This window comes from Diorhabda sublineata, chromosome 6, assembly GCF_026230105.1.
Source record: "Diorhabda sublineata isolate icDioSubl1.1 chromosome 6, icDioSubl1.1, whole genome shotgun sequence".
Taxonomy (NCBI): domain Eukaryota; kingdom Metazoa; phylum Arthropoda; class Insecta; order Coleoptera; family Chrysomelidae; genus Diorhabda; species Diorhabda sublineata.
This window is the reverse complement of record NC_079479.1, coordinates 35,041,206-35,068,456: the sequence shown is the minus strand read 5'-3', so window position 1 is coordinate 35,068,456 and position 27,251 is coordinate 35,041,206. Positions and strand designations below refer to the sequence as shown.

Genomic DNA, 27,251 nt, shown 5'->3' with positions numbered 1-27,251 from the left:
GATGAAACCACTAAATACGACAACTTTTACAATTTTTTGAATCATTATATCTCAGAAACGGTGACTCGTAGGAAAAAAAGTATAAATGCGTTTTTTGTAGATAATTTCATGATCTACAATTTTTATCTGAGGTATTTTCATGATAAAACTCACCGTTTTGCTGATATTCACGAAAAACTCATTTTTTTTACCTTTGACCTTGAACAAAATTTTTTCCATGCACGGAAATGATGCATGCAGCACATATTTGTCCTTCTGGAAATTCCGTACGTGCCAGCATTCATGAAAAATAGTGTATTAGATCTAGGTCATTGTAGTTCAAAAAGAAAAAAACATCCTGAGGGAAATTTTGAGTTCTGCACCTTAATTGGTCTCAATTGAACGTTTTTGGCGAAATTTGAAACGTATACTCTAAAAGTAAAGAGCAACTACACATGAAAAATCAAGCAAGAGGATTTTGAGCGAATTCTGGAAATTCTAAATTCAGTATTTCATATTTAACGAAACATTTGATAAAAATTAGTAAATAAATACGGCTAGGCGCTAATTATTATTAATTAAAACAAGTATTTTCATCCCCACACCCTTGTTTGTGCATCCCCTGAGTTGATTATACCTAATTCGTCCATAATTCAATTAGTTTTTTCCAAAAATTCATATCGGTACTTGTAAAACAATTTTTCGTTTGTATAACCACCAATTATCGATTTATAATAATTTTATATAGATTCGAGAAAGATAAATTTGAAGATATGTATGAAATCCATTAATTTTTTTTTATTTCTTATTTTTGGTTTAATAAAGAAAAAGAAAAAATGATGGTGCATTACCTTTAACTTCGATGTTAACCTCACTAAACAATCTTTCATTCATTTAAAAACTTATGTACAAGAAATTATTAAAATTTGCAAGGAATCCTTTTTATTGTTACCGTAAACAGGCGATAAGTCCGTTTATAAGACTCAAAATTAAAACGAAGTCCGATGGAACGACTGCGAAACCTGTAACAAGTAAAAAAATCCGATATTATCATAATAAAAATGTTAGTAAACATAACCCTAAATGACATTACACAAAAGCGGAGAAATATATGCAACACTCAATACTTATAGTCGGTATATAGAGTTGCCTATAAATTGAATTTGACACGCAACTTTCGTTTCTTTCATATAAAACTAAATTAATTCGAGTTTTTTTCTTTTATGAACGCGAAGCAACCACAATTCTGCATCATCCCTAAAAAGAATCGGTTACCATCCCTAGGGAAATCAGGAGTCTCAGTCTGTTGAGGGCAATCCACATATTGAACATATGGCCGAATAATTGAATTCCTTCGAAACTTTATCCCAATTTTTTCGTCCTTAACGAAGAACTATTAGGAAATTACTTGAAAAGTGAGATGTTGCTTAATTCAATTACAATTCAGAAAGTTGTTGACTACAATTTAATACAGGGAGGATCAGATAAAACATTATCTAACTGTAGCGATAGAAATTCCAGAGAAATTATTTGAAAATATGATAAAACAAAACATTTTTCGACTACTAAAAGTTAAGCTAGTGGAAAAAGGAAAAGTTTTTTAGTTTAGAGTCGCAGATATATCGAATGGTACAACAACTAGAGTGTCTGGAAGTTATCTAACATTTGTCGATCATGTTTTCGATGTAAAGGTCACATCAGCACGAAATATTTTCGATGTTATCACAAAATAAATAAGAGCCGACTCAAATCGGTCAACATGCTTCAGAATATCAGAGTCGTAAAGTTTTTGTATTAAAAAAAAGTGATGAAATAACTGGAGATTCAATCAACGTCGACATTAAATGAAATCGGTGGAGCCTGCCCTGCTTAAGAGGCCTAAGGGATTAAGTGCGGCAATTTATAATCATTATCGTGTGATGTGCGTGGACTGGGCAATTTTACTTATTCACGGTGTGCCGAGAACCGCCTTTATCACTGTCTTAAAAGTCCAGGGATAATGATAAAGAAGTTTCACCAATAGAAACGAAACAGATTAATAAATTTGAACCAGAAACGTTTTTTTTTGTCTCGTTTACAAAATATTCACAAAATTCGTCAACAAACGTCAAGATTTTGTAGTAGTTTGTATCGTGATGCTCTGGGTGCACGTCTGAATCACTGGCTCAAAATTCCAGAGATACATTGAGTGAAAAAACTCCAAAATTTGAAACCCGGAATGTACGAGCTGCTTTTGGAGATCCTCAAGAAGAATCCAAGGGCTCCATGGAGCGCCCCATTCCCCCCGGTATGTATGGTATATGTCGATAATGACACAGCAGATGGAAATAACGAAAAAACAAGGAATTCAGTACCAATCGAAGGTAAAAATAGAAAGCGACAGGAATAAAGTTTGAAAAACTAAGAGACGCCAAGGTCAAACATAGAGGACAATGCACTAGGTTGAAAGGAGGAGTTGGAAGTCACAGAAAGGCGTCATCCGGAGTAATAGAAGACTCAAAGAGCACCAAGGAACAGCTCAATTCTTCCAGAACTGTATAACGTTTGGGAATAATGATGTTTGACTTGTATCAGTTAGAAGATGCTTCAAAATATGTTTGTTAACTAGAAAAATTTGGGTAAATACCGAAAAAATGTCTCATTCGAACGTCGCTTTATATAAAGTTATTTAATAATCTGAAATTTTATGTAAAATACAACAACAATGAGGGTCGGAGGTATTCGAGTCGAGCTTGGATTGTCTGGAAAGTATTTTAATATCAGTTCAGTTTCTAGAGAAATTAAAGCCGCTTTCTGAAAATATTTCGGATAAAAGTCGACTTTACGCGTGATGTGGAAAGGGCACTCGCACTTTTAATTCTTAATTTTGCATTCGGAAACCGCTGAATATAATATGTAAACCAAAAATGTTTTCGATGATTCAAGAAAATCTTTTTTCGGTATGTAAAACATTTCCCAACACTTGGGGACGATATTATTAATTCCGGAGTAAAGTGATGGATCTACATTCCATCCATTATCACGAAAAACTGATTTATTACGTTGCCGAACACTGTTCTGAATCATCGACGCGTTTTCTGGAACAACCACTGTCATTTTTCGATCGATTTCAATCGATTTCGATCGATTTCAATCGAAATGTAATGACATTTGACACATAACCTTTCGATTGGTCAGTATTTCATAAACGTCAAACGGATTTGGCAACGTCGATTCCCCAACACTTCATATTTATTTTCATTTCCGTTGCCAACATTTTTTAAATTATCTCCTCGACGAGCATTTTTTTGACGAATAGGGGTCAGATCTGGACTATACGGTAGATGAGGAAGCGATTTAACCATCGTTGCCATCGACTTGCGAATCGGTGCGTTGTCTTGGTGAAACAGAGAAAACTTTTCCTTCGATTTTTGCATTCCAACGATCCAACAACTGTACGTAGTATGATAGGCTGATCCATAACCTTCCCAGCTGACTGTTGTGCCTTTGGAACGTGGTTAACTGGCTCTAATCCACTCGGATGATGATATTCTTAATTCCGGAGTAAAGTGATGGATCTACATTCCATCCATTATCACGAAAAACTGATTTTTACGTTGCCGAACACTGTTCTGAATCATCAACGCGTTTTTTGGAACAACCACCTCAATTGAACGACCAGAACGTTCACCATAATACTGGATAACACTTTTGTAGCCATTGCTGAGCTTAAACACCATTTTTTATCAATAAACAATGATAAATTAATACGTTAAATTCGTTGTATTAAAAATACTTAAATGACTGTCATTTTTCGATCGATTTCGATCGATTTTGATCAATTTCAATCGAAATGTAATGACATTTGACACATAACCTTTCGATTGGTCGGTATTTCATAAACGTCAAACGGATTTGACAACGTCAACGCCATCTGTATTTAATATAGTGTGTTTGTTGTTTTTTCTAATTGAAATATCTGCTCTAAATGTTTGGAACGATTTAGTATGTGACACAACCGATTCGGATTCGGTTTCTTGAAATCTTCCGAAGTCTTTGTTGTCTTCTGAATTCATATTTTGAAATTCATACACGTTTCCTTTAGTTTTATCAAGATTTTGTCTAATACAGATTTTATATTACGTTAAAGAATGTACAAGTTTTTTAAATCTTCTGTATTTGTTGTTATCTGCAGTCTCGTAAAGTCTTTTGATGAACTGAATTCATATTTCGAAGTTTATCAAAATTGTTTAAGATCTGTCAGTTTTTTGGAGTCTCGAGGAGGACTTTTTCGAATAATCTAAATGGCTGTCATTTCTCGATCGATTTTAATCGATTTCAATCGAAATGTGATGACATTTGACACATAACCTTTCGATTGGTCGGTATTTCATAAACGTCAAACGGATTTGACAACGTCAACGCCATCTGTATTTAATATAGTGTGTTTGTTGTTTTTTCTAATTGAAATATCTGCTCTAAATGTTTGGAACGATTTAGTATGTGACACAACCGATTCGGATTCGGTTTCTTGAAATTTTCCGAAGTCTTTGTTGTCTTCTGAATTCATATTTTGAAATTCATACACGTTTCCTTTAGTTTTATCAAGATTTTGTCTAATACAGATTTTATATTACGTTAAAGAATGTACAAGTTTTTTAAATCTTCTGTATTTGTTGTTATCTGCAGTCTCGTAAAGTCTTTTGATGAACTGAATTCATATTTCGAAGTTTATCAAAATTGTTTAAGATCTGTCAGTTTTTTGGAGTCTCGAGGAGGACTTTTTCGAATAATCTAAATGGCTGTCATTTCTCGATCGATTTTAATCGATTTCAATCGAAATGTGATGACATTTGACACATAACCTTTCGATTGGTCGGTATTTCATAAACGTCAAACGGATTTGACAATGTCAACGCCATCTGTATTTAATATAGTGTGTTTGTTGTTTTTTCTAATTGAAATATCTGCTCTAAATGTTTGGAACGATTTAGTATGTGACACAACCGATTCGGATTCGGTTTCTTGAAATCTTCCGAAGTCTTTGTTGTCTTCTGAATTCATATTTTGAAATTCATACACGTTTCCTTTAGTTTTATCAAGATTTTGTCTAATACAGATTTTGTATTACGTTAAAGAATGTACAAGTTTTTTAAATCTTCTGTTTTGTTGTTATCTGCAGTCTCGTAAAGTCTTTTGATGAACTGAATTCATATTTCGAAGTTTATCAAAATTGTTTAAGATCTGTCAGTTTTTTGGAGTCTAGAGGAGGACTTTTTCGAATAATCTAAATGGCTGTCATTTCTCGATCGATTTTAATCGATTTCAATCGAAATGTGATGACATTTGACACATAACCTTTCGATTGGTCGGTATTTCATAAACGTCAAACGGATTTGACAACGTCAACGCCATCTGTATTTAATATAGTGTGTTTGTTGTTTTTTCTAATTGAAATATCTGCTCTAAATGTTTGGAACGATTTAGCACGTGACACAACCGATTCGGATTAAAAAAAAAGCGTTGGCATTCTAATAAGCTAAAAGCTTATTTAAATTCCGAACACTTTTTCAAATTCTCAAAATCCACCACTGCGTTTTTCGAGTTTTCGGCTTTCTTCTAATCTGGATTAATTGCAATATAAAATACGAAATTCCGGCGTTCTTTGTATTCGATTGAAATAAATTTCTTTCGTTAATTCTCGTACTATCAGGTGCTGACTCATCTAATGAACATTAATTTGCAATCACGTAAGAATCTTTCGATTGATCCTCTCCTTTTTTTTTCTTCTTCTTCTTCTCCTTTTTTTTATTGCGCTCCTTTTCCCTCGTTCGCGGCGAAAGTGAAACGTAATACTCGCAGACCCGTCGGACAGGGTGGAACTCGAAAACGATCGGTAATTAACGAAATCTCCTGAAAGATCGGATATTAGCAAACGCAAAAAAGGTAATTGAACTTGAAACGTCATCTATACCCGTAATATAAAGTTGAAGGAACAGTATTTTCTATACTGGAACGCCTAGCGGATCTACGCTGCGCTTAGAGATTAGACACGCGCATATAAACTTCATTTCACGTTTTGTATACTTATTTGTGTATATGTTTTGTCGATTAGCGCCCAAAAACATTCTATTCGATGAAAAAAAACTAGTTATACTGATATTTGACGCTCTATAAGTCTTTGGTAGAGCTAGGTACGGAATTGAGACTAAAACTTACATATTACATCAGTCAATAAGTCGTGTGACTTACACATAGATGACGCTGTCATTGTCAAATCCATATGACGTTTATGAAGTAACAATTTCCAAAATGGGTGCCGGGTTTGTTCACAGTAGATCAAAAACAACAACGTGTTGATGATTCGGAGTAATAATTTGTCCTTTTTTTTATGAAAACGACCTTTTGTTACAATTGTAACTGTGTGGTTTTAAAAATAAGCAAAATATACAGTTACGAACTCGTCCCCGACGTGCAGCTGGTCCTGTCCGGTTATAATAAAAGACTATACTTCGGCGAAACCGGAATTTGTATCAAGTTTGTTTTTATATACATTTTTATCTTAACAGCGATTGTTTGCATTGTTTTCTTTTCAACTAATTTCCTTAAAAGTCTTGTTATTTATTTGTGTTTCTTTGTTTACCTCCTAGAATTCTCGAAATGTCGTTTATGCTATATATTCGAGGTTGTTTAGAGGCATCAAATCGACTTAAACCCAATCACGTCTTCATACAGTAATATTTAATTAACTGGCCACGATATAAAATTTATTTCCACTAAATCTAGTTTTTATCACTATTTTACTTCGTTTGATGAAAAAATATTTCCAGAATCGTATTCAGCGATTTCGAAAACATGACATAAAAATCGTTCCTACTTTGTGTTCCCTGACTGCTGTTTCTAAACGATATTTTAGTATTTCCTTCTACTAAAAACGACCAATGATGATAGAAATAATGATATCTGAGTATATATACGAGGAAGTACCCAAAAATTGTTTTTTAAATGCTTTATATTCACAAATATTTACAAAACAGTAATGCATTTGTCCCAGCGACGATTCCACTGTTCGAAACATTGTTTGAACTCATTTTTAGAGATAGCAGCAAGCTCCTGTCTCGTTCTTTTCATGCGTGGAAACAAGAAAAAGTCGCACGGCACCAAGTCAGGTGAATAAGGTGCATATTGATTGTGCAGATGCGTTGTAATAGTGGAAGAACCAGTCACCTGTTCACCGAACCGAGCTCCAAGATATTCCATTGATTTCGGACAGTTGATCAATTGAATTCTTCCATTATTTTCATGGATTCGGGCAGTTTATGGACGTCCAGAGCGAGATTCGTCATCAATCGTCGAGAAAATCCCTCATACACTTCAGTTTTCTCTATAGTATCATCTAACAGAACTTTTCATGCGTGGAAACAAGAAAAAGTCGCACGGCACCAGGTCAGGCGAATAAGGTGCATATTGATTGTGCAGATGCGTTGTAATGGCGGAAAAACCAGTCACCTGTTCACCGAACCGAGCTCCAGGATATTCCATTGATTTCGGACAGTTGATCAATTGAATTCTTCCATTATTTTCATGGATTCGGGCAGTTTATGGACGTCCAGAGCGAGATTCGTCATCAATCGTCGAGAAAATCCCTCATACACTTCAGTTTTCTCTATAGTATCATCTAACAGAACTTTTCATGCGTGGAAACAAGAAAAAGTCGCACGGCACCAAGTCAGGTGAATAAGGTGCATATTGATTGTGCAGATGCGTTGTAATAGTGGAAGAACCAGTCACCTGTTCACCGAACCGAGCTCCAAGATATTCCATTGATTTCGGACAGTTGATCAATTGAATTCTTCCATTATTTTCATGGATTCGGGCAGTTTATGGACGTCCAGAGCGAGATTCGTCATCAATCGTCGAGAAAATCCCTCATACACTTCAGTTTTCTCTATAGTATCATCTAACAGAACTTTTCATGCGTGGAAACAAGAAAAAGTCGCACGGCACCAGGTCAGGCGAATAAGGTGCATATTGATTGTGCAGATGCGTTGTAATGGCGGAAAAACCAGTCACCTGTTCACCGAACCGAGCTCCAGGATATTCCATTGATTTCGGACAGTTGATCAATTGAATTCTTCCATTATTTTCATGGATCCGGGCAGTTTATGGACGTCCAGAGCGAGATTCGTCATCAATCGTCGAGAAAACCCCTCATACACTTCAGTTTTCTCTATAGTATCATCTAACAGAACTTTTCATGCGTGGAAACAAGAAAAAGTCGCACGGCACCAGGTCAGGCGAATAAGGTGCATATTGATTGTGCAGATGCGTTGTAATAGTGGAAGAACCAGTCACCTGTTCACCGAACCGAGCTCCAGGATATTCCATTGATTTCGGACAGTTGATCAATTGAATTCTTCCATTATTTTCATGGATCCGGGCAGTTTATGGACGTCCAGAGCGAGATTCGTCATCAATCGTCGAGAAAACCCCTCATACACTTCAGTTTTCTCTATAGTATCATCTAACAGAACTTTTCATGCGTGGAAACAAGAAAAAGTCGCACGGCACCAGGTCAGGCGAATAAGGTGCATATTGATTGTGCAGATGCGTTGTAATAGTGGAAGAACCAGTCACCTGTTCACCGAACCGAGCTCCAGGATATTCCATTGATTTCGGACAGTTGATCAATTGAATTCTTCCATTATTTTCATGGATCCGGGCAGTTTATGGACGTCCAGAACGAGATTCGTCATCAATCGTCGAGAAAATCCCTCATACACTTCAGTTTTCTCTATAGTATCATCTAACAGAACTTTTCATGCGTGGAAACAAGAAAAAGTCGCACGGCACCAGGTCAGGCGAATAAGGTGCATATTGATTGTGCAGATGCGTTGTAATGACGGAAAAACCAGTCACCTGTTCACCGAACCGAGCTCCAAGATATTCCATTGATTTCGGACAGTTGATCAATTGAATTCTTCCATTATTTTCATGGATCCGGGCAGTTTATGGACGTCCAGAGCGAGATTCGTCATCAATCGTCGAGAAAACCCCTCATACACTTCAGTTTTCTCTATAGTATCATCTAACAGAACTTTTCATGCGTGGAAACAAGAAAAAGTCGCACGGCACCAGGTCAGGCGAATAAGGTGCATATTGATTGTGCAGATGCGTTGTAATAGTGGAAGAACCAGTCACCTGTTCACCGAACCGAGCTCCGGGATATTCCATTGATTTCGGACAGTTGATCAATTGAATTCTTCCATTATTTTCATGGATCCGGGCAGTTTATGGACGTCCAGAGCGAGATTCGTCATCAATCGTCGAGAAAACCCCTCATACACTTCAGTTTTCTCTATAGTATCATCTAACAGAACTTTTCATGCGTGGAAACAAGAAAAAGTCGCACGGCACCAGGTCAGGCGAATAAGGTGCATATTGATTGTGCAGATGCGTTGTAATAGTGGAAGAACCAGTCACCTGTTCACCGAACCGAGCTCCAGGATATTCCATTGATTTCGGACAGTTGATCAATTGAATTCTTCCATTATTTTCATCGATTCGGGACGTCCAGAACGAAGTTTGTTATCAACGGTTCGCGCGGCACCGCACCGGCGACGAGGTGCGCTAGGTAAGGCAGAAATCAGTACTACAAAAGCTCCACGTACGCAATTCCGCGGGTATCTCCTCGTATATGGAACTCGTAACGCGAAATCGAATTAAAAATAACGCGAGACGTTGTTAATTTGTATATTTCGAACGTTGGAATCGGAAACGTTTCCATTGGAGGTTCGTGGGACGCCGTAAAATTTCCGGTCAAACACTTTCACGAATTGTCCGAAACAATGTATATAATTAGGAGTTTAACAGCTGCCTCCGTTCCCATTCCGTACATTGTAGCATTATCCAAACAATGAAAGGGTCATTAAAGTTTTGATAGCCGCAAACTCTTATCCAGTCGGTTCGGCAGTTAAACTACCATAGTTAAACCAAAGTTTACTTTTTATACGACGTTTTTGTTTTTGAAACGACAATTAAACGAAACGTCGAGGAATATTAACAACTTTTAGTACACCGTCGAAAAGGTGGACTAGTATTGTTGGGTGGTAGGTAATTAGCTGCGACCACCTTCAAAGTTAACTGGGATTTCGTCTTCTGTTGCTGATTGTATCAAAAATTGATGGAATTGCAGCTGGGGGATTATCAAACCGTTATTTAATATCGCTCGAAGGATGTGGCGTCTGAGTCATCTGTTTATTTTCAAAATATGATTTGAAAATAGTGAAAATCAAAAGCGTTTTCAGTTTGACCAAATCATATTCGTATCTGATGGTTATTTGAGTGAATTCGGGGCTTGGAGTGATACTTCAAACGATATTTCCACTAGGAGAATCCTTCTAAAACTCCTGGGGCACTTTCAAGTTCGGATTTTAAGTAATCGTCTTTTAGGATTTCGTCTATATCATTTGCGTCATCTTCGGCTTCATCATACCACTGCGTCATAGAAAAGTGGTGTTTGGCAAACCCTGATCTCTATTTTCATTGTCTAGAATTTTCGGATGTTTTCGTGTAGTAATCTACCTGATACCACTTGAGGATTCTACTTTTTTTATTAGTTTAAAGTCTTTTGAGATATTTTGGATACATATCTTCGAGTTCATAGAAAAATTTTTGATGTTTGGAAAGCATTTTTTGGAAGTTTTTCCATCTGTTTTGTTGTAAATTCTTTCGTAATCTATTTATGTAATTCAATATTCAAGTGGGGACTTTTAGAATGTTTTGTAGTATTTTGAAGCTTTTTTAGATTATTTTGAGAAATTTTCAAGTCTTTTGTATGTTTTGGAATCCATTAGAAAAATTAATTTAATCAAAAAAATCATTTAATTTTGAAATTGTTTCAAATTTCTTGAAATATTCTGAATTCTCTTGAATTCATTGTCTTCGAGAGTTTTATGTAAGTTTTTTGAAAGCATGTAAAGTTTTTTGATGTCTTCAAAATTTTTGTAAGTTTTAAATTCTTTCGCAGTCCAAGTATTTTGAAGATTTGTAAACTCATTTTTTAAGTATTTTTTGGAATTTTTTCCATCTGTTTTGTTGTAAATTCTCTCGTAGTTTTTTTATTACATTTGGAATGGTATTTATGTAATTTAATTTTCAAGTGAAGTCTTTTAAAATATTTTGTAGTGTTTTAAAGTTTTTTTAGATTATTTGGAGAAATCTTTTATATGTTTTAGAATTCGTCACAAAAACTATTCAAGATTATTGGAGTTTATCATTGAATTTTGAAATTGTTTCAAATTTCTTGGAATATTCTGAATTCTCTAGAATTCATTGTCTTCGAGAGTTTTATGTAAGTTTTTTGATGTCTTCTAAGTTGTTTGAATTCTTTCGCAGCCCTTCCGTTTTCTGTGAACTGGAATTTGAGATTTCTTGAAACCTTTTATTACCTTCTGAATTTATTTTTTGATTCTATTCAAGTTTTGTGAGTTATTGACAAGGGTTTTTGAGTTTTTTTATATCTTCTGATGCTTCCTGAACTCATTTTTTGAAGTCTTGCCTTGTCTTATACAGATTTTGTAGTATTTTTGTAGTCTTTGTTATCTTCTGGATTCATATTTTCGAATCTAAAAAAGTTTTTCGAGTTTTTTTTCAGTTTTTTAAGGATTTTGTAGTATTTTTGAATATTTCGAGTTTTATTTGAATCTTTTAACATCTTTTGTGACTTTCTGAATCATATTTTGAACCTCATTAACCTCTCCTCTAGTCCTAAGAAGATTTTAGAATATTTTCCAGAATTTCAAAGTTTTTTGAAATCTTCCGAAGTCTTTGTTGTCTTCCGGATTCATATTTTCGAATCTATAAAAGTTTTTCGAATTTTTTTTCCAGTTTTTTAAGGATTTTGTAGTATTTTTGAATATTTCGAGTTTTATTTGAATCTTTTAACATCTTTTGTGACTTTCTGAATCATATTTTGAACCTCATTAACCTCTCCTCTAGTCCTAAGAAGATTTTAGAATATTTTCAAGAATTTCAAAGTTTTTTAAAATCTTCCGAAGTCTTTGTTATCTTCCGGATTCATATTTTCGAATCTATAAAAGTTTTTCGAATTTTTTTTCCAGTTTTTTAAGGATTTTGTAGTATTTTTGAATATTTCGAGTTTTATTTGAACCTTTTAACATCTTTTGTGACTTTCTGAATCATATTTTGAACCTCATTAACCTCTCCTCTAGTCCTAAGAAGATTTTAGAATATTTTCCAGAATTTCAAAGTTTTTTGAAATTTTCCGAAGTCTTTGTTGTCTTCCGGATTCATATTTTCGAATCTAAAAAAGTTTTTCGAGTTTTTTTTCAGTTTTTTAAGGATTTTGTAGTATTTTTGAATATTTCGAGTTTTATTTGAATCTTTTAACATCTTTTGTGACTTTCTGAATCATATTTTGAACCTCATTAACCTCTCCTCTAGTCCTAAGAAGATTTTAGAATATTTTCAAGAATTTCAAAGTTTCTTGAAATCTTCCGAAGTCTTTGTTATCTTCCGGATTCATATTTTCGAATCTATAAAAGTTTTTCGAATTTTTTTTCCAGTTTTTTAAGGATTTTGTAGTATTTTTGAATATTTCGAGTTTTATTTGAACCTTTTAACATCTTTTGTGACTTTCTGAATCATATTTTGAACCTCATTAACCTCTCCTCTAGTCCTAAGAAGATTTTAGAATATTTTCAAGAATTTCAAAGTTTCTTGAAATCTTCCGAAGTCTTTGTTATCTTCCGGATTCATATTTTCGAATCTATAAAAGTTTTTCGAATTTTTTTTCCAGTTTTTTAAGGATTTTGTAGTATTTTTGAATATTTCGAGTTTTATTTGAACCTTTTAACATCTTTTGTGACTTTCTGAATCATATTTTGAACCTCATTAACCTCTCCTCTAGTCCTAAGAAGATTTTAGAATATTTTCAAGAATTTCAAAGTTTCTTGAAATCTTCCGAAGTCTTTGTTATCTTCCGGATTCATATTTTCGAATCTATAAAAGTTTTTCGAATTTTTTTTCCAGTTTTTTAAGGATTTTGTAGTATTTTTGAATATTTCGAGTTTTATTTGAATCTTTTAACATCTTTTGTGACTTTCTGAATCATATTTTGAACCTCATTAACCTCTCCTCTAGTCCTAAGAAGATTTTAGAATATTTTCAAGAATTTCAAAGTTTCTTGAAATCTTCCGAAGTCTTTGTTATCTTCCGGATTCATATTTTCGAATCTATAAAAGTTTTTCGAATTTTTTTTCCAGTTTTTTAAGGATTTTGTAGTATTTTTGAATATTTCGAGTTTTATTTGAACCTTTTAACATCTTTTGTGACTTTCTGAATCATATTTTGAACCTCATTAACCTCTCCTCTAGTCCTAAGAAGATTTTAGAATATTTTCAAGAATTTCAAAGTTTCTTGAAATCTTCCGAAGTCTTTGTTATCTTCCGGATTCATATTTTCGAATCTATAAAAGTTTTTCGAATTTTTTTTCCAGTTTTTTAAGGATTTTGTAGTATTTTTGAATATTTCGAGTTTTATTTGAACCTTTTAACATCTTTTGTGACTTTCTGAATCATATTTTGAACCTCATTAACCTCTCCTCTAGTCCTAAGAAGATTTTAGAATATTTTCAAGAATTTCAAAGTTTTTTAAAATCTTCCGAAGTCTTTGTTATCTTCCGGATTCATATTTTCGAATCTATAAAAGTTTTTCGAATTTTTTTTCCAGTTTTTTAAGGATTTTGTAGTATTTTTGAATATTTCGAGTTTTATTTGAACCTTTTAACATCTTTTGTGACTTTCTGAATCATATTTTGAACCTCATTAACCTCTCCTCTAGTCCTAAGAAGATTTTAGAATATTTTCAAGAATTTCAAAGTTTCTTGAAATCTTCCGAAGTCTTTGTTATCTTCCGGATTCATATTTTCGAATCTATAAAAGTTTTTCGAATTTTTTTTCCAGTTTTTTAAGGATTTTGTAGTATTTTTGAATATTTCGAGTTTTATTTGAACCTTTTAACATCTTTTGTGACTTTCTGAATCATATTTTGAACCTCATTAACCTCTCCTCTAGTCCTAAGAAGATTTTAGAATATTTTCAAGAATTTCAAAGTTTTTTAAAATCTTCCGAAGTCTTTGTTATCTTCCGGATTCATATTTTCGAATCTATAAAAGTTTTTCGAATTTTTTTTCCAGTTTTTTAAGGATTTTTTAGTATTTTTGAATATTTCGAGTTTTATTTGAACCTTTTAACATCTTTTGTGACTTTCTGAATCATATTTTGAACCTCATTAACCTCTCCTCTAGTCCTAAGAAGATTTTAGAATATTTTCAAGAATTTCAAAGTTTCTTGAAATCTTCCGAAGTCTTTGTTATCTTCCGGATTCATATTTTCGAATCTATAAAAGTTTTTCGAATTTTTTTTCCAGTTTTTTAAGGATTTTGTAGTATTTTTGAATATTTCGAGTTTTATTTGAACCTTTTAACATCTTTTGTGACTTTCTGAATCATATTTTGAACCTCATTAACCTCTCCTCTAGTCCTAAGAAGATTTTAGAATATTTTCAAGAATTTCAAAGTTTCTTGAAATCTTCCGAAGTCTTTGTTATCTTCCGGATTCATATTTTCGAATCTATAAAAGTTTTTCGATTTTTTTTTAGTTTTTTAAGGATTTTGTAGTATTTTTGAATATTTCGAGTTTTATTTGAACCTTTTAACATCTTTTGTGACTTTCTGAATCATATTTTGAACCTCATTAACCTCTCCTCTAGTCCTAAGAAGATTTTAGAATATTTTCAAGAATTTCAAAGTTTTTTAAAATCTTCCGAAGTCTTTGTTGTCTTCCGGATTCATATTTTCGAATCTATAAAAGTTTTTCGAATTTTTTTTCCAGTTTTTTAAGGATTTTGTAGTATTTTTGAATATTTCGAGTTTTATTTGAACCTTTTAACATCTTTTGTGACTTTCTGAATCATATTTTGAACCTCATTAACCTCTCCTCTAGTCCTAAGAAGATTTTAGAATATTTTCAAGAATTTCAAAGTTTTTTAAAATCTTCCGAAGTCTTTGTTATCTTCCGGATTCATATTTTCGAATCTATAAAAGTTTTTCGAATTTTTTTTCCAGTTTTTTAAGGATTTTGTAGTATTTTTGAATATTTCGAGTTTTATTTGAACCTTTTAACATCTTTTGTGACTTTCTGAATCATATTTTGAACCTCATTAACCTCTCCTCTAGTCCTAAGAAGATTTTAGAATATTTTCAAGAATTTCAAAGTTTCTTGAAATCTTCCGAAGTCTTTGTTATCTTCCGGATCCATATTTTGAAATCCATACACGTTTCCTCTAGTTTTATTAAGATTTTGTCTAATACAAATTTTGTATTACGTTAAAGAATGTAAAAAATTTTTTAAATCTTCTGTTTTGTTATCATCTGCAGTCTCGTAAAGTCTTTCGAAGTTTATCAAAATTTTTCGTCTCGAGGAGGACTTTTTCGAATAATCTCATGATCAAATTCAACACAGTCAGAATTACATCTAATATACCGAAATTTCCGACCTGTCTAATTTTTTTTATTTATCCCCAAGTCACGATCTTTCGAGAAGATCCGACATTGTCTGAGTTAATTAAAATATAATATCAGCTCAGTTTTGTCGAACAATTTCATCATCCCTTTCCATCGCGAAACTTTTTTATTCTTTTTTAGCTGTGGAAAAATTGATTACCCATTGTTGAAGGAATGTTTGTCGTAGGAAAGTCATTAACTTTTTGTCGTTTTATTACAAGTGACACCGAACGTTTTCCCATCATTTTCACATAGAAAACAATAAAGATTTTTCATCAAAAACGCTTCCAATCGATTATAATAATATAATGAAAAAGAAATTGATATTTTAATGATTGTAGATAATTCAGTTCTCGAAAAATTCAAAACTGAATTACTCACCACGGATATCTACCATCTTTGTTTATATATTCAACGTTTTTGACAGTTTGACAGTTGACACTCATAGACAAACGTCTTATGTCATCTGGTAAGTCGGATGTACGTCATATTCGTTAAATAACTTACATTCGTGTTATTTATGTTTCACTCTATATGATTTAGTCACCGTCCACAGATGCTTTTTAAGCAAATCAATAGAGTAGTGGTAATATTTCATAAGGGGATGGAAAGGGAAAATTCTAGAAGGAAATACTGGTATCGAAGTTATCAGTGGGGTAGTGGCGTTTGCCGGCAAGACAGTACCCATAAATTTCGCTGCCGGGAGCGCCAAAACTTCAATAAAACTTATAAATTCATGGAAGCATTTTTATGAGGATCGAGGCGGCGTTTTGCGTCTCATATTTTCATTGTTAGGGAATGTTTTGATTTTTATTTTCTCGTTATACGAGAAGATATGCGGTGAATTTTAAGGGTTGAATTATTAGATTCGTTCGAGTAATTTATAATTTACGTTGATGATACGAAAAAAATTTTATTGCGCGTGGAAAACTGGAACTGGATAATATTGTTCGGCGGCTGAATTTTTTTTGTTTCAAACATAATTTAGAAGCGATTCTTTTTCAACTGAAACCGCACCGAAACTAGGTCTACGGAACGCCATTAACTGAATAGAGAATTTTTAGTTTTTCTAGCAAAAAAATCTGTATTATTGTATTATCACTACTTGTAGTCGGTTATCTGTGGTGTCAAAATGGTGAAACTCATCTTCACAAAACCCCCTTTGGTGCACTTCATGAAGCTGCCTCAAACAACTGCTACAGAAGAGCCTCTTTGGGATGTCCATGAGGCTAAGACAAGTTTTTACCCAGTTAAACTTTAAACGGGGTATTTTTTGGGGCCACAAATTGTTTCTGGACGATATCAACTTACTAGTTTAGCTTACCACTTAGAACTCATCCCACAGGTACTTTTTGGACATCAATATGGACGCTAACTACCTACAGCTAATTAATTAACCTTAAAATTCCTATAAATCACTTATTTCACGGACGTCTGACACGAATTTGCTGTTCTCCCGTAGAATATCATTATCTGATCTTGTTGGTCTTTCTGATCCATTAGATTTGAATTTAAAACAACCATTTGTGCTATTTACTAATATTTAGTGAACCTGTAGGAATATTGGAAGAGTTTTTGGTTGCTTAACTACCCTGATTCTGGTATTTGTTTTGTCGTTTTACCACAAATGGCAAAAATAGTCTAGTACTTTATCATTCAGACGTATCACATATCACTATAACCTCAAAACGTCATTGTAAACATGTAGATATGTCATCATAACCTCAAAATGTCTTTGTGAACATGTGAATACGTCAATATAACTTTAAAACGTCTTTGAAAATATATATGTCATTGTAAACATGTAGATATGTCATTATAACCTCAAAATGTCTTTGTTAATATGTAAATATCTTAATATAACCTCAAAATGTCTTTGTAAACATGTAAATATTTCACTATAACTTCAAAATGTCTTTGTAAACATGTAAATATTTTGATATAACCTGAAACGTCTTTGAAAACATATATGTCATTGTAAATATATAAATATGTCATCATAACCTCAAAATGTCTTTGTAAACATGTAAATATGTCATTATAATCTCAAAATGTCTTTGTAAACATGTAAATATATCAATATAACCTTAAAACGTCTTTGAAAACATATATGTCATTGTAAACATGTAAATATGTCATTATAACTTCATAATGTTTCTGTGAATATGTGAATTTATCACTATAACCTCAAAATTTGTTTGTAAACATGTCTATATGTCAGCACAACCGCAAAATGTCTCTGTTAACATGTAAATATCTTAATATAACCTCAAAATATCATTGTAAACATGTAAAAATGTCAAAATAACTTTGAAACGTCTTTATAAATATGTAAATATTTCACTATAACCTCATAATTTCTTTGTAAACATGTCCATATGTCAGCACAACCGCAAAATGTCTTTGTTAATATATAAATATCTTAATATAACCTTAAAACGTCTTTGAAAACGTGTAAATATGGCAATATAACCTTAAAACGTCTTTTAAAACATATATGTCATTGTAAACATGTCGATATGTCATTATAACCTCAAAAAGTCTTTGTAAACATGTGAATAAGTCACTATAACCTCAAAACGTCGTTATAAACATGTAAATATGTCATCATAAACTCAAAATGACTTTGTAAACATGTAAATATGTCAATATAACCTCAAAATGTCATTGTAAACATGTAAAAATGTCAAAATAACTTTGAAACGTCTTTGTAAACATGTAAATATTTTAAATTAACCTGAAACGTCTTTGAAAACATATATGTCATTGTAAACATATAAATATGTCATCATAACCTCAAAATGTCTTTGTAAACATGTAAATATGTCATTATAATCTCAAAATGTCTTTGTAAACATGTAAATATATCAATATAACCTTAAAACGTCTTTGAAAACATATATGTCATTGTAAACATGTAAATATGTCATTATAACTTCAAAATGTTTCTGTGAATATGTGAATTTATCACTATAACCTCAAAATTTGTTTGTAAACATGTCTATATGTCAGCACAACCGCAAAATGTCTCTGTTAACATGTAAATATCTTAATATAACCTCAAAATATCATTGTAAACATGTAAAAATGTCAAAATAACTTTGAAACGTCTTTATAAATATGTAAATATTTCACTATAACCTCATAATTTCTTTGTAAACATGTCCATATGTCAGCACAACCGCAAAATGTCTTTGTTAATATATAAATATCTTAATATAACCTTAAAACGTCTTTGAAAACGTGTAAATATGGCAATATAACCTTAAAACGTCTTTTAAAACATATATGTCATTGTAAACATGTCGATATGTCATTATAACCTCAAAAAGTCTTTGTAAACATGTGAATAAGTCACTATAACCTCAAAACGTCGTTATAAACATGTAAATATGTCATCATAAACTCAAAATGACTTTGTAAACATGTAAATATGTCAATATAACCTCAAAATGTCATTGTAAACATGTAAAAATGTCAAAATAACTTTGAAACGTCTTTGTAAACATGTAAATATTTTAATATAACCTGAAACGTCTTTGAAAACATATATGTCATTGTAAACATATAAATATGTCATCATAACCTCAAAATGTCTTTGTAAACATGTAGATATGTCATTATAATCTCAAAATGTCATTGTAAACATGTAAAAATGTCAAAATAACTTTGAAACGTCTTTGTAAACATGTAAATATTTTAATATAACCTGAAACGTCTTTGAAAACATATATGTCATTGTAAACATATAAATATGTCATCATATCCTCAAAATGTCTTTGTAAACATGTAGATATGTCATTATAATCTCAAAATGTCTTTGTAAACATGTAAATATATCAATATAACCTTAAAACGTCTTTGAAAACATATATGTCATTGTAAACATGTAAATATGTCATTATAACTTCAAAATGTTTCTGTGAATATGTGAATTTATCACTATAACCTCAAAATTTGTTTGTAAACATGTCTATATGTCAGCACAACCGCAAAATGTCTCTGTTAACATGTAAATATCTTAATATAACCTCAAAATATCATTGTAAACATGTAAAAATGTCAAAATAACTTTGAAACGTCTTTATAAATATGTAAATATTTCACTATAACCTCATAATTTCTTTGTAAACATGTCCATATGTCAGCACAACCGCAAAATGTCTTTGTTAATATATAAATATCTTAATATAACCTTAAAACGTCTTTGAAAACGTGTAAATATGGCAATATAACCTTAAAACGTCTTTTAAAACATATATGTCATTGTAAACATGTGAATAAGTCACTATAACCTCAAAACGTCATTATCAACATGTAAATATGTCATCATAAACTCAAAATGACTTTGTAAACATGTAAATATGTCATCATACCCTCAAAATATCTTTGTAAACATGTAAATATGCCAATATAACCATAAAACGTCTTTTAAAACATATATGTCATTGTAAACATGTAAATGGGTCATTATAACTTCAAAATGTTTCTGTGAATACGTGAATTTATCACTATAAAACTCACAATTTCTTTGTAAACATGTCCATATGTCAGCACAACCGCAAAATGTCTCTGTTAACATGTAAATATCTTAATATAACCTCAAAACGTCATTTTAAACATGTAAATATGTCATTATAACCTCAAAAAGTGTTTGTAAACAAGTGAATATGTTACTATAACCTCAAAACGTCTTCGAAATATACAATAACCTGACAAATGACAATAAAAAATCGACATGCGCGAAAACGACGTTACTTCCCAGTCCCTTGTATTGAACTATCCGTAGTTAGTGATTGCATAATAAATTTGAAATGTCCCACATCAAACATGATTGCCACTTTTGCGATGTTATCCGAATTTTAACATGTTACCAGACACGGATTTCCATAAAGAAGATACACGCCACGGCTGGAATCCGAAGTATGAAAATTGCATATTAAACCCCAACGGCATTCTTGAGATATTAAATACTTCGGCTGAAACCGTAGACCACCAGGAACGGACTAAATTATTTGACATTTAGTTTAAATAAAAATACAATTTAACGATAATCCATCCAATATTCAAACATTCAACAATAACAAATAAATTATTTATTTTTTACGTTTTGTAATGACCGTAGATGCAGCTTAAGCTTCATTAAGTGACTTATAACTATTACCGCACATTGAATACTACGTTTTATCTACGACTATAATAATTAAACGAAGGACTCAACAATATTGACTTGTTTTGGGCACGTGAATTATCTCATATTAAAATATACGTCCTTATTCATCGTATTTTATTAATTTCATTGTTTACACACTAAAATAATCAAGATTTCATCACTAAAATGATTTTGTTTTCCTGTTTTATCGTTAAAAATGAATAAGCATAAGAAAGTTGGTTCTGAAAAGTTTCCAACCTCAACTTTTCTCATTTCCTAGAGATCCTTTTACATCCTTTTTATATTCGCAAAGCTTCGGTCATGTATATGAACCGGCAGTCTTTGTAACATAATTTGTGATTCTGTCCAATATTTTATTCGCTTCAAAGAAACCATATTTATATTAATTGTGCGTTTTCAGGGCTATTAGGTTGTTGTCGAAAACGATTACTAGTACCTTGACGTTTCGCCAACTTCAGGAGTTTCCCGGCAACTTCTGATTTGGCCAAACGTCAATTAGCCTTCGACGATAGCCGAAGAAACATCCAAATAATGGAACGAAGGCCGCGAAAGCCTTGTATATACTTACTATTAGACGAATCTCTATTCCCTAGCACTGAAGATGGTCTAGGTCTGGGTCTGTCTTCTTCCACAACCAATTCTTTCCGTTTCTTATATAAATCGAATATATTGACGTAGCAAGCAATCGTGGCTTTGCCAGAATAAAAATGTCTGTCCTCTAATTCCACTTCCAATTCGGAATAAGTGACCAGTGGGGCTTTTTTCGTACTAGTCGATGTACTAACTGGAAAGGTTCGTCGTTGTGTATCGTTTATCTGAAATAATAAACGAAATGAATAAAAAATTTCGACTCCTAAAGACCAAATACAAATTCCAAATGATCCCAAATATGTTTTGATATGTTTTTTGAAGGTTTCTGGTGCTCAATTCTGCCTGTGATCCGTATTTTCAATAGGATTGACACCAGAAGACATTAGCAAGTACGAGGAGTGTCCCAGAAGTACCTAATTTGATCTAGAGATGGAGGGAGTTCCTCGAAAACAAATCGCTGTGTTAGTATTTGGTTGGCAGCCGTTAATAACGAACGTCTTCGATGGATCAGACCATAGACCAACTAACCAACTAATCTAATAACTGAACTAGGTTCTAGCATCGAAAAGATCGACTAAATGAGGTGAAAATTCCAGGAAAACCACTGAATAATCGTCAAAACCTAGAAGACATGGTAGGCATTTCAAAAAGTACCATTAAACCATGGATGGAACTGAGAAGGGAAAATAGGTTTCAAACAAGGCAAAGACCTTTCCATGAAGAGCTCAATGGTTATTTTGACATCGCTGGGAAAAGTATTTGGACTTAAAAGGAGATTACTCCAAAAATTCCTGTTTTAGACCAGGTATATCTGGTATTGTAGAGCTTTCAAACCACCCAGTGTTTAAAAACTTTTGGAGGATTCGTTGATCGCCTTAAATGGAGAAATCTCACTCCGAATTAATCAACGACTCCTAAAGACCAAATACAAATCCCAAATGATCCCAAATGATCAATTTTGATCCATATTAATTTTGATTTGTTCATAAATATGTTTCGATATGTTTTCTGAAGGTTTCTGGTGCTCAATTCTGCCTGTGATCCGTATTTTCAATAGGATTGACACCAGAAGACATTAGCAAGTACGAGGAGTGTCCCAGAAGTACCGAATTTGATCTAGAAATGGAGGGAGTTCCTCGAAAACAAATCGCTGTGTTTGTATTTGATTGGCAGCCGTTAATAACGAACGTCTTCGATGGATCAGACCATAGACCAACTAAGCAACTAATCTAATAACTGAACTAGGTTCTAGCATCGAAAAGATCGACTAAATGAGGTGAAAATTCCAGGAAAACCACTGGATAATCGTCGAGACGTAGAAGACATGGTAGGCATTTCAAAAAGTACCATTAAACCATGGATGGAACTGAGAAGGGAAAATAGGTTTCAAACAAGGCAAAGACCTTTCCATGAAGAGCTCAATGGTTATTTTGACATCGCTGGGAAAAGTATTCGGACTTAAAAGGAGATTACTCCAAAAATTCCTGTTTTAGACCAGGTATATCTGGTATTATAGAGCTTTCAAACCACCCAGTGTTCAAAAACTTTTGGAGGATTCGTTGATCGCCTTAAATGGAGAAATCTCACTCCGAATTAATCAAATAACGTCCTATTCGATACACCCTATATACACGATCTAGAATACGTTTCGACTTCAAGCGACATCTTCAGTTTTAAATGAAAAACGTGTCTAATTGAAGTTTTTTTGTACTATATGTCTGGATTTTCCACTCCGGTGGTTTCAAATTCGACCTAGACCAATAAGGACCCTTGTGAAGGATTCCGAATTTCAAATAAGGGAATAGAAAGTGCAGAAAGCATTCCGGGGCGTCCGAGATCATAACCGTTTCGATAACCAAGTTATCGTCCTCAGAGATTGTTGCAGAAATCCCAACTTATTTGGATTTTTGTTTTAAAAATCGTATCGTACAAGATTCCATAACATCCTGGTATTTAAAACAATCCGATCTCGATAACTTATCACGCAAGTGTACGGGAAATTATTCGACATAACTTAGGAAACACCCTGTAAAAAATCCGATCGAATCATCGGCCGTCAAAACGGACTCTAATTGAATCGAGTTGTGTATATATATATTGTCAATTAAATTGTCTAGTATACAATGTTTACGTAAAATACAAACAAATTTCGTTAAATTAGTTTAAACATTTATGCGTCATTAGTAGACAGTTTGGGTGAAATTTATTTGTTTCAACTTTGATTAACGCGATGTTGATACCATTCGAATTGTTTACAATCTAAACAATAACGAATAAAATATATGAAATGTTCGATCGAACTGAACGAAAATATTATTTTTACATCTGTCTGAACAGCACAGAAACTATTCCGCGCGTGCGTCAATCATCGTGACATTTATACGTTACATTCATCGATTTAAAAATAGCATTCGACTCAATAGATATGGAAAATTTGATAATGAAAGGGAAATAAATGAAGTTGTCGTCAATACTTGTGATAAAACATGTTTTCCGTCGACTTATTGTTTTAGAAAAAATCCTGGATGTTGAATTAGTACAGTGAATAAAGGGCTTTACCTGAGATTTTTAAAATTTACCAAAAAAATCGATAAGAAAAATAATTTTAAGCACAAATTAGTCTACGAAGTTTTTTTGTACACATTTTGAGTTATACGTGATTGAAATTTTGAAAAAAAGTGTGATTTTCCACAAGAAACACAAATTTTATCGAAAAAACTGTAGAGAGGCTGAAAGTAGCTTTTAAAAAAATTGAAATAATCGTTTTTTTCTTTTGATTATAGGCCTAATATCAACCGAGTTATGATTCATTAAATATGGAGATTATTTAGTGAACGAAAGATTTTGAAAAATCGAAAATTAAATAAGTAGAAAACGGTTAATTTTACGAAAAAAATGTACTGATTATTTTTTAAAGAAATTTTAAAAACCTTCAAAATGAGACTTTAAAAATTTTTGTATTACATAAAATAAGGAAGTTATGACGAAAATAAGATGGAATCCCTTCATTTTATGGAAAAAAAATCGTATCTACCCTTGATATTGCCACCCTAATTGAAATAGAAACTTAATAATTTGCAAATCGTTTTAATTCAATACAATCAATAAAATCAAAAAGTTTGAATTGTTTAGAAAGTTTGATTCTGGACAAAATTATGGTTATAATGAAGAAATTAATTAACTTTTTTAAAAAAATTATCTTTTATTAAAAATAACTTGAAAAATATCAAAGATACGATAAAACTGCTAAGAAACAAAAAGTTAGTACTTTTTTTAATAAAAATATTGTTTCCATTATTTTTTTCTCACCTTCAAAATTAACCGAGATATAACCTTTCAAAGTACACAGTATTTTTTGACTGGTACCATTTGAGACCCGTTCGAACGTTCTTTTTTCAAAAATAAAAGTTACTATCCATTCCAAACCTTTCTAGCCTAATAGATAATGAATTTTTCTACAAAATTTTATTCACTGGACTAAATACACAACAAACAACAGATTAAACCGATAAAAATAGAAAACGACATTTTTGTATAGTTTAAAAATAAAGATACGGATCTGGATTGTATACGAAACTTACAATATTGCCCGAATTTATTTTTTCAAATACATCCCCTCGTTTTTCGTGTCAGTACTTGAACAATAAAAACTGTATAAACTATACGAGGATCACTCTATATATTTTCGGATACAAAAAAATTGAGGTTATGATTGTGACAGCTACAAGGCAGCCATTTTCTCTCAATAAACAAATGAATCGGATCATTAACCTCGATTTTCGTCGTGAAACTTCGACTACGTAAGTCAAAGTTTAGTTGAATAACCGTAATTTTATTTACGTATATATATAGAGGGTGTTTTATTAAAAAAAAATCAGTTTACAATGTTTATTCGGTTAACTGAATAACGATAATCGATTTTCGAACTATAGACCATCGAATTTTATTGTTTTAACCCAACTTTTGACAAACTATCGCTAAAACAATTCGATAACTTTTATAGATTTTACTAAACATAAAATTATATAGTTTAAAAATGTAAATACGGATCTGTATAATAACAGAATAGATGAAGCAATTGAGGAAATTGAAGATGGATAAGATAATACATGAAGTGATTTTGGGGAAACTCCAAAAAGTCTGATAAGAAAAGTTGTAGAAGTAAAAAGATAAAAGAAAAGGAAAATTTGGCTTATAGCCCATGAATCAAATTTCAAAGGATCGGAAAGAGTGAAAAAATGGATAAAAGGAGACAGGACGTGTAATACCAAAAACATTTTGACCTTTGATACCGACTAACTTTGATATCGCACCTAAGATTTTTCAAATTATTTTTAGGTCTAAATTGACCGGACTATAAGCATTTTTATCAATTGATAAAAGGACATTCTGTATACTTAATTATCGTTATTGATAAATCGTTCAAATCGACGGTAGTTTCGGTAACCAAATTACCATCTTCAGAGACTGTTTACAGTTACTAAAAACTTTTGTATTAAAAAATTCGTTAACAAAGTGAAATGGAGAATCGGTTTATAACGAAATGTTAAAAATCGTTTCTCAACTTGTATTGATGAAGACTTTAAATGGAAGAATGTTGTTTGTTCGTACAAAACATCGAAATTTATGTAAATAATCATTTAAAGCGGCCCGCGTTTACCGAATAAATCTCACGGTATTGTTCGACGCCATTTTGTTGTGTTCCGTTGGATGTGTATGCGCTTCAGGTACCGCTCATTTATCTGTAACAAAGTTTTAAAGTTCGCTATTGATTGTCAAAGTTTTAGGTTATTTACTGAAAGGTATTTTTTCAATAGGTTTGCGAGAGAAAACAAATTGGTAGAAAGTCGAATTTACAGAAGTTTTCGACTCCCGCGAGAATCGGCTTCTTGTTTTTTTCTTGCGACCTTTTTTCAGATGGAAGTTGTTGGAGGAATTAACTAATGAATATTGCCGAAGTTTGTGATTCCGAATCGAGACACGAGATTTTTCAGGCACGCCTCAAAATATATATCTTACGAACGCGTGTTGGTTTTTATATATTTCGATGATTTATCATCATCAAAAACACTCCCAACTGAAGATTATCAAGTTCAGAAGATTATTCAACACGAGAAGTTACGATTCAATTCCTAATTTATCTGCTTAAAAATGATAACCACCATAAACGCTGGATCTGGAATATCATCACTAGGATTCCGTCTTAGTATTTTACAAACAAAAACAAACAAAAGGAAACAAACTTCACGTGTAGAAGCTGAGATCTAAAGACGTCCTTGATAGCTGATTCAACCACTTAACATTTCTCCAAAGAAATGAATCGTGAAATTATTCTAGGTATCTGCAGGTCCAAGTTAGACACCTGGGGAAAGCATTTTCCGTAAAACGGAATCAGATCGACGACTTTTCTTCTATTTTCTAGGATATCCTGGTTTTTCAAACAAAAACAAACAAAAGGAAACAAACTTCACCTGTAGAAGCTGAGATCTAAAGACGTCCTTGATAGCTGATTCAACCACTTAACATTTCTCCAAAGAAATGAATCGTGAAATTATTCTAGGTATCTGCAGGTCCAAGTTAGACACCTGGGGAAAGCATTTTCCGTAAAACGGAATCAGATCGACGACTTTTCTTCTATTTTCTAGGATATCCTGGTTTTTCAAACAAAAACAAACAAAAGGAAACAAACTTCACCTGTAGAAGCTGAGATCTAAAGACGTCCTTGATAGCTGATTCAACCACTTAACATTTCTCCAAAGAAATGAATCGTGAAATTATTCTAGGTATCTGCAGGTCCAAGTTAGACACCTGGGGAAAGCATTTTCCGTAAAACGGAATCAGATCGACGACTTTTCTTCTATTTTCTAGGATATCCTGGTTTTTCAAACAAAAACAAACAAAAGGAAACAAACTTCACCTGTAGAAGCTGAGATCTAAAGACGT

At 32.5% G+C, this 27,251-nt stretch overlaps 1 protein-coding gene across 1 annotated transcript in view; it reads right to left on the bottom strand.

The window, feature by feature from the left end:
* Window positions 1-770: 770 nt before the first annotated feature.
* The window catches only part of LOC130445607 (uncharacterized), a 115,051-nt gene continuing 88,570 nt past the window's right edge, over window positions 771-27,251 (bottom strand). Inside the window, exons 5-6 of the mRNA XM_056781337.1 lie at window positions 21,286-21,532; window positions 771-1,001 (exon numbers count right to left, since the gene is read on the bottom strand). Of these exons, the coding sequence (XP_056637315.1) occupies window positions 928-1,001; window positions 21,286-21,532 (321 nt within the window). The 3' untranslated portion in view covers window positions 771-927. The remainder of the gene's footprint in view (window positions 1,002-21,285; window positions 21,533-27,251) is intronic.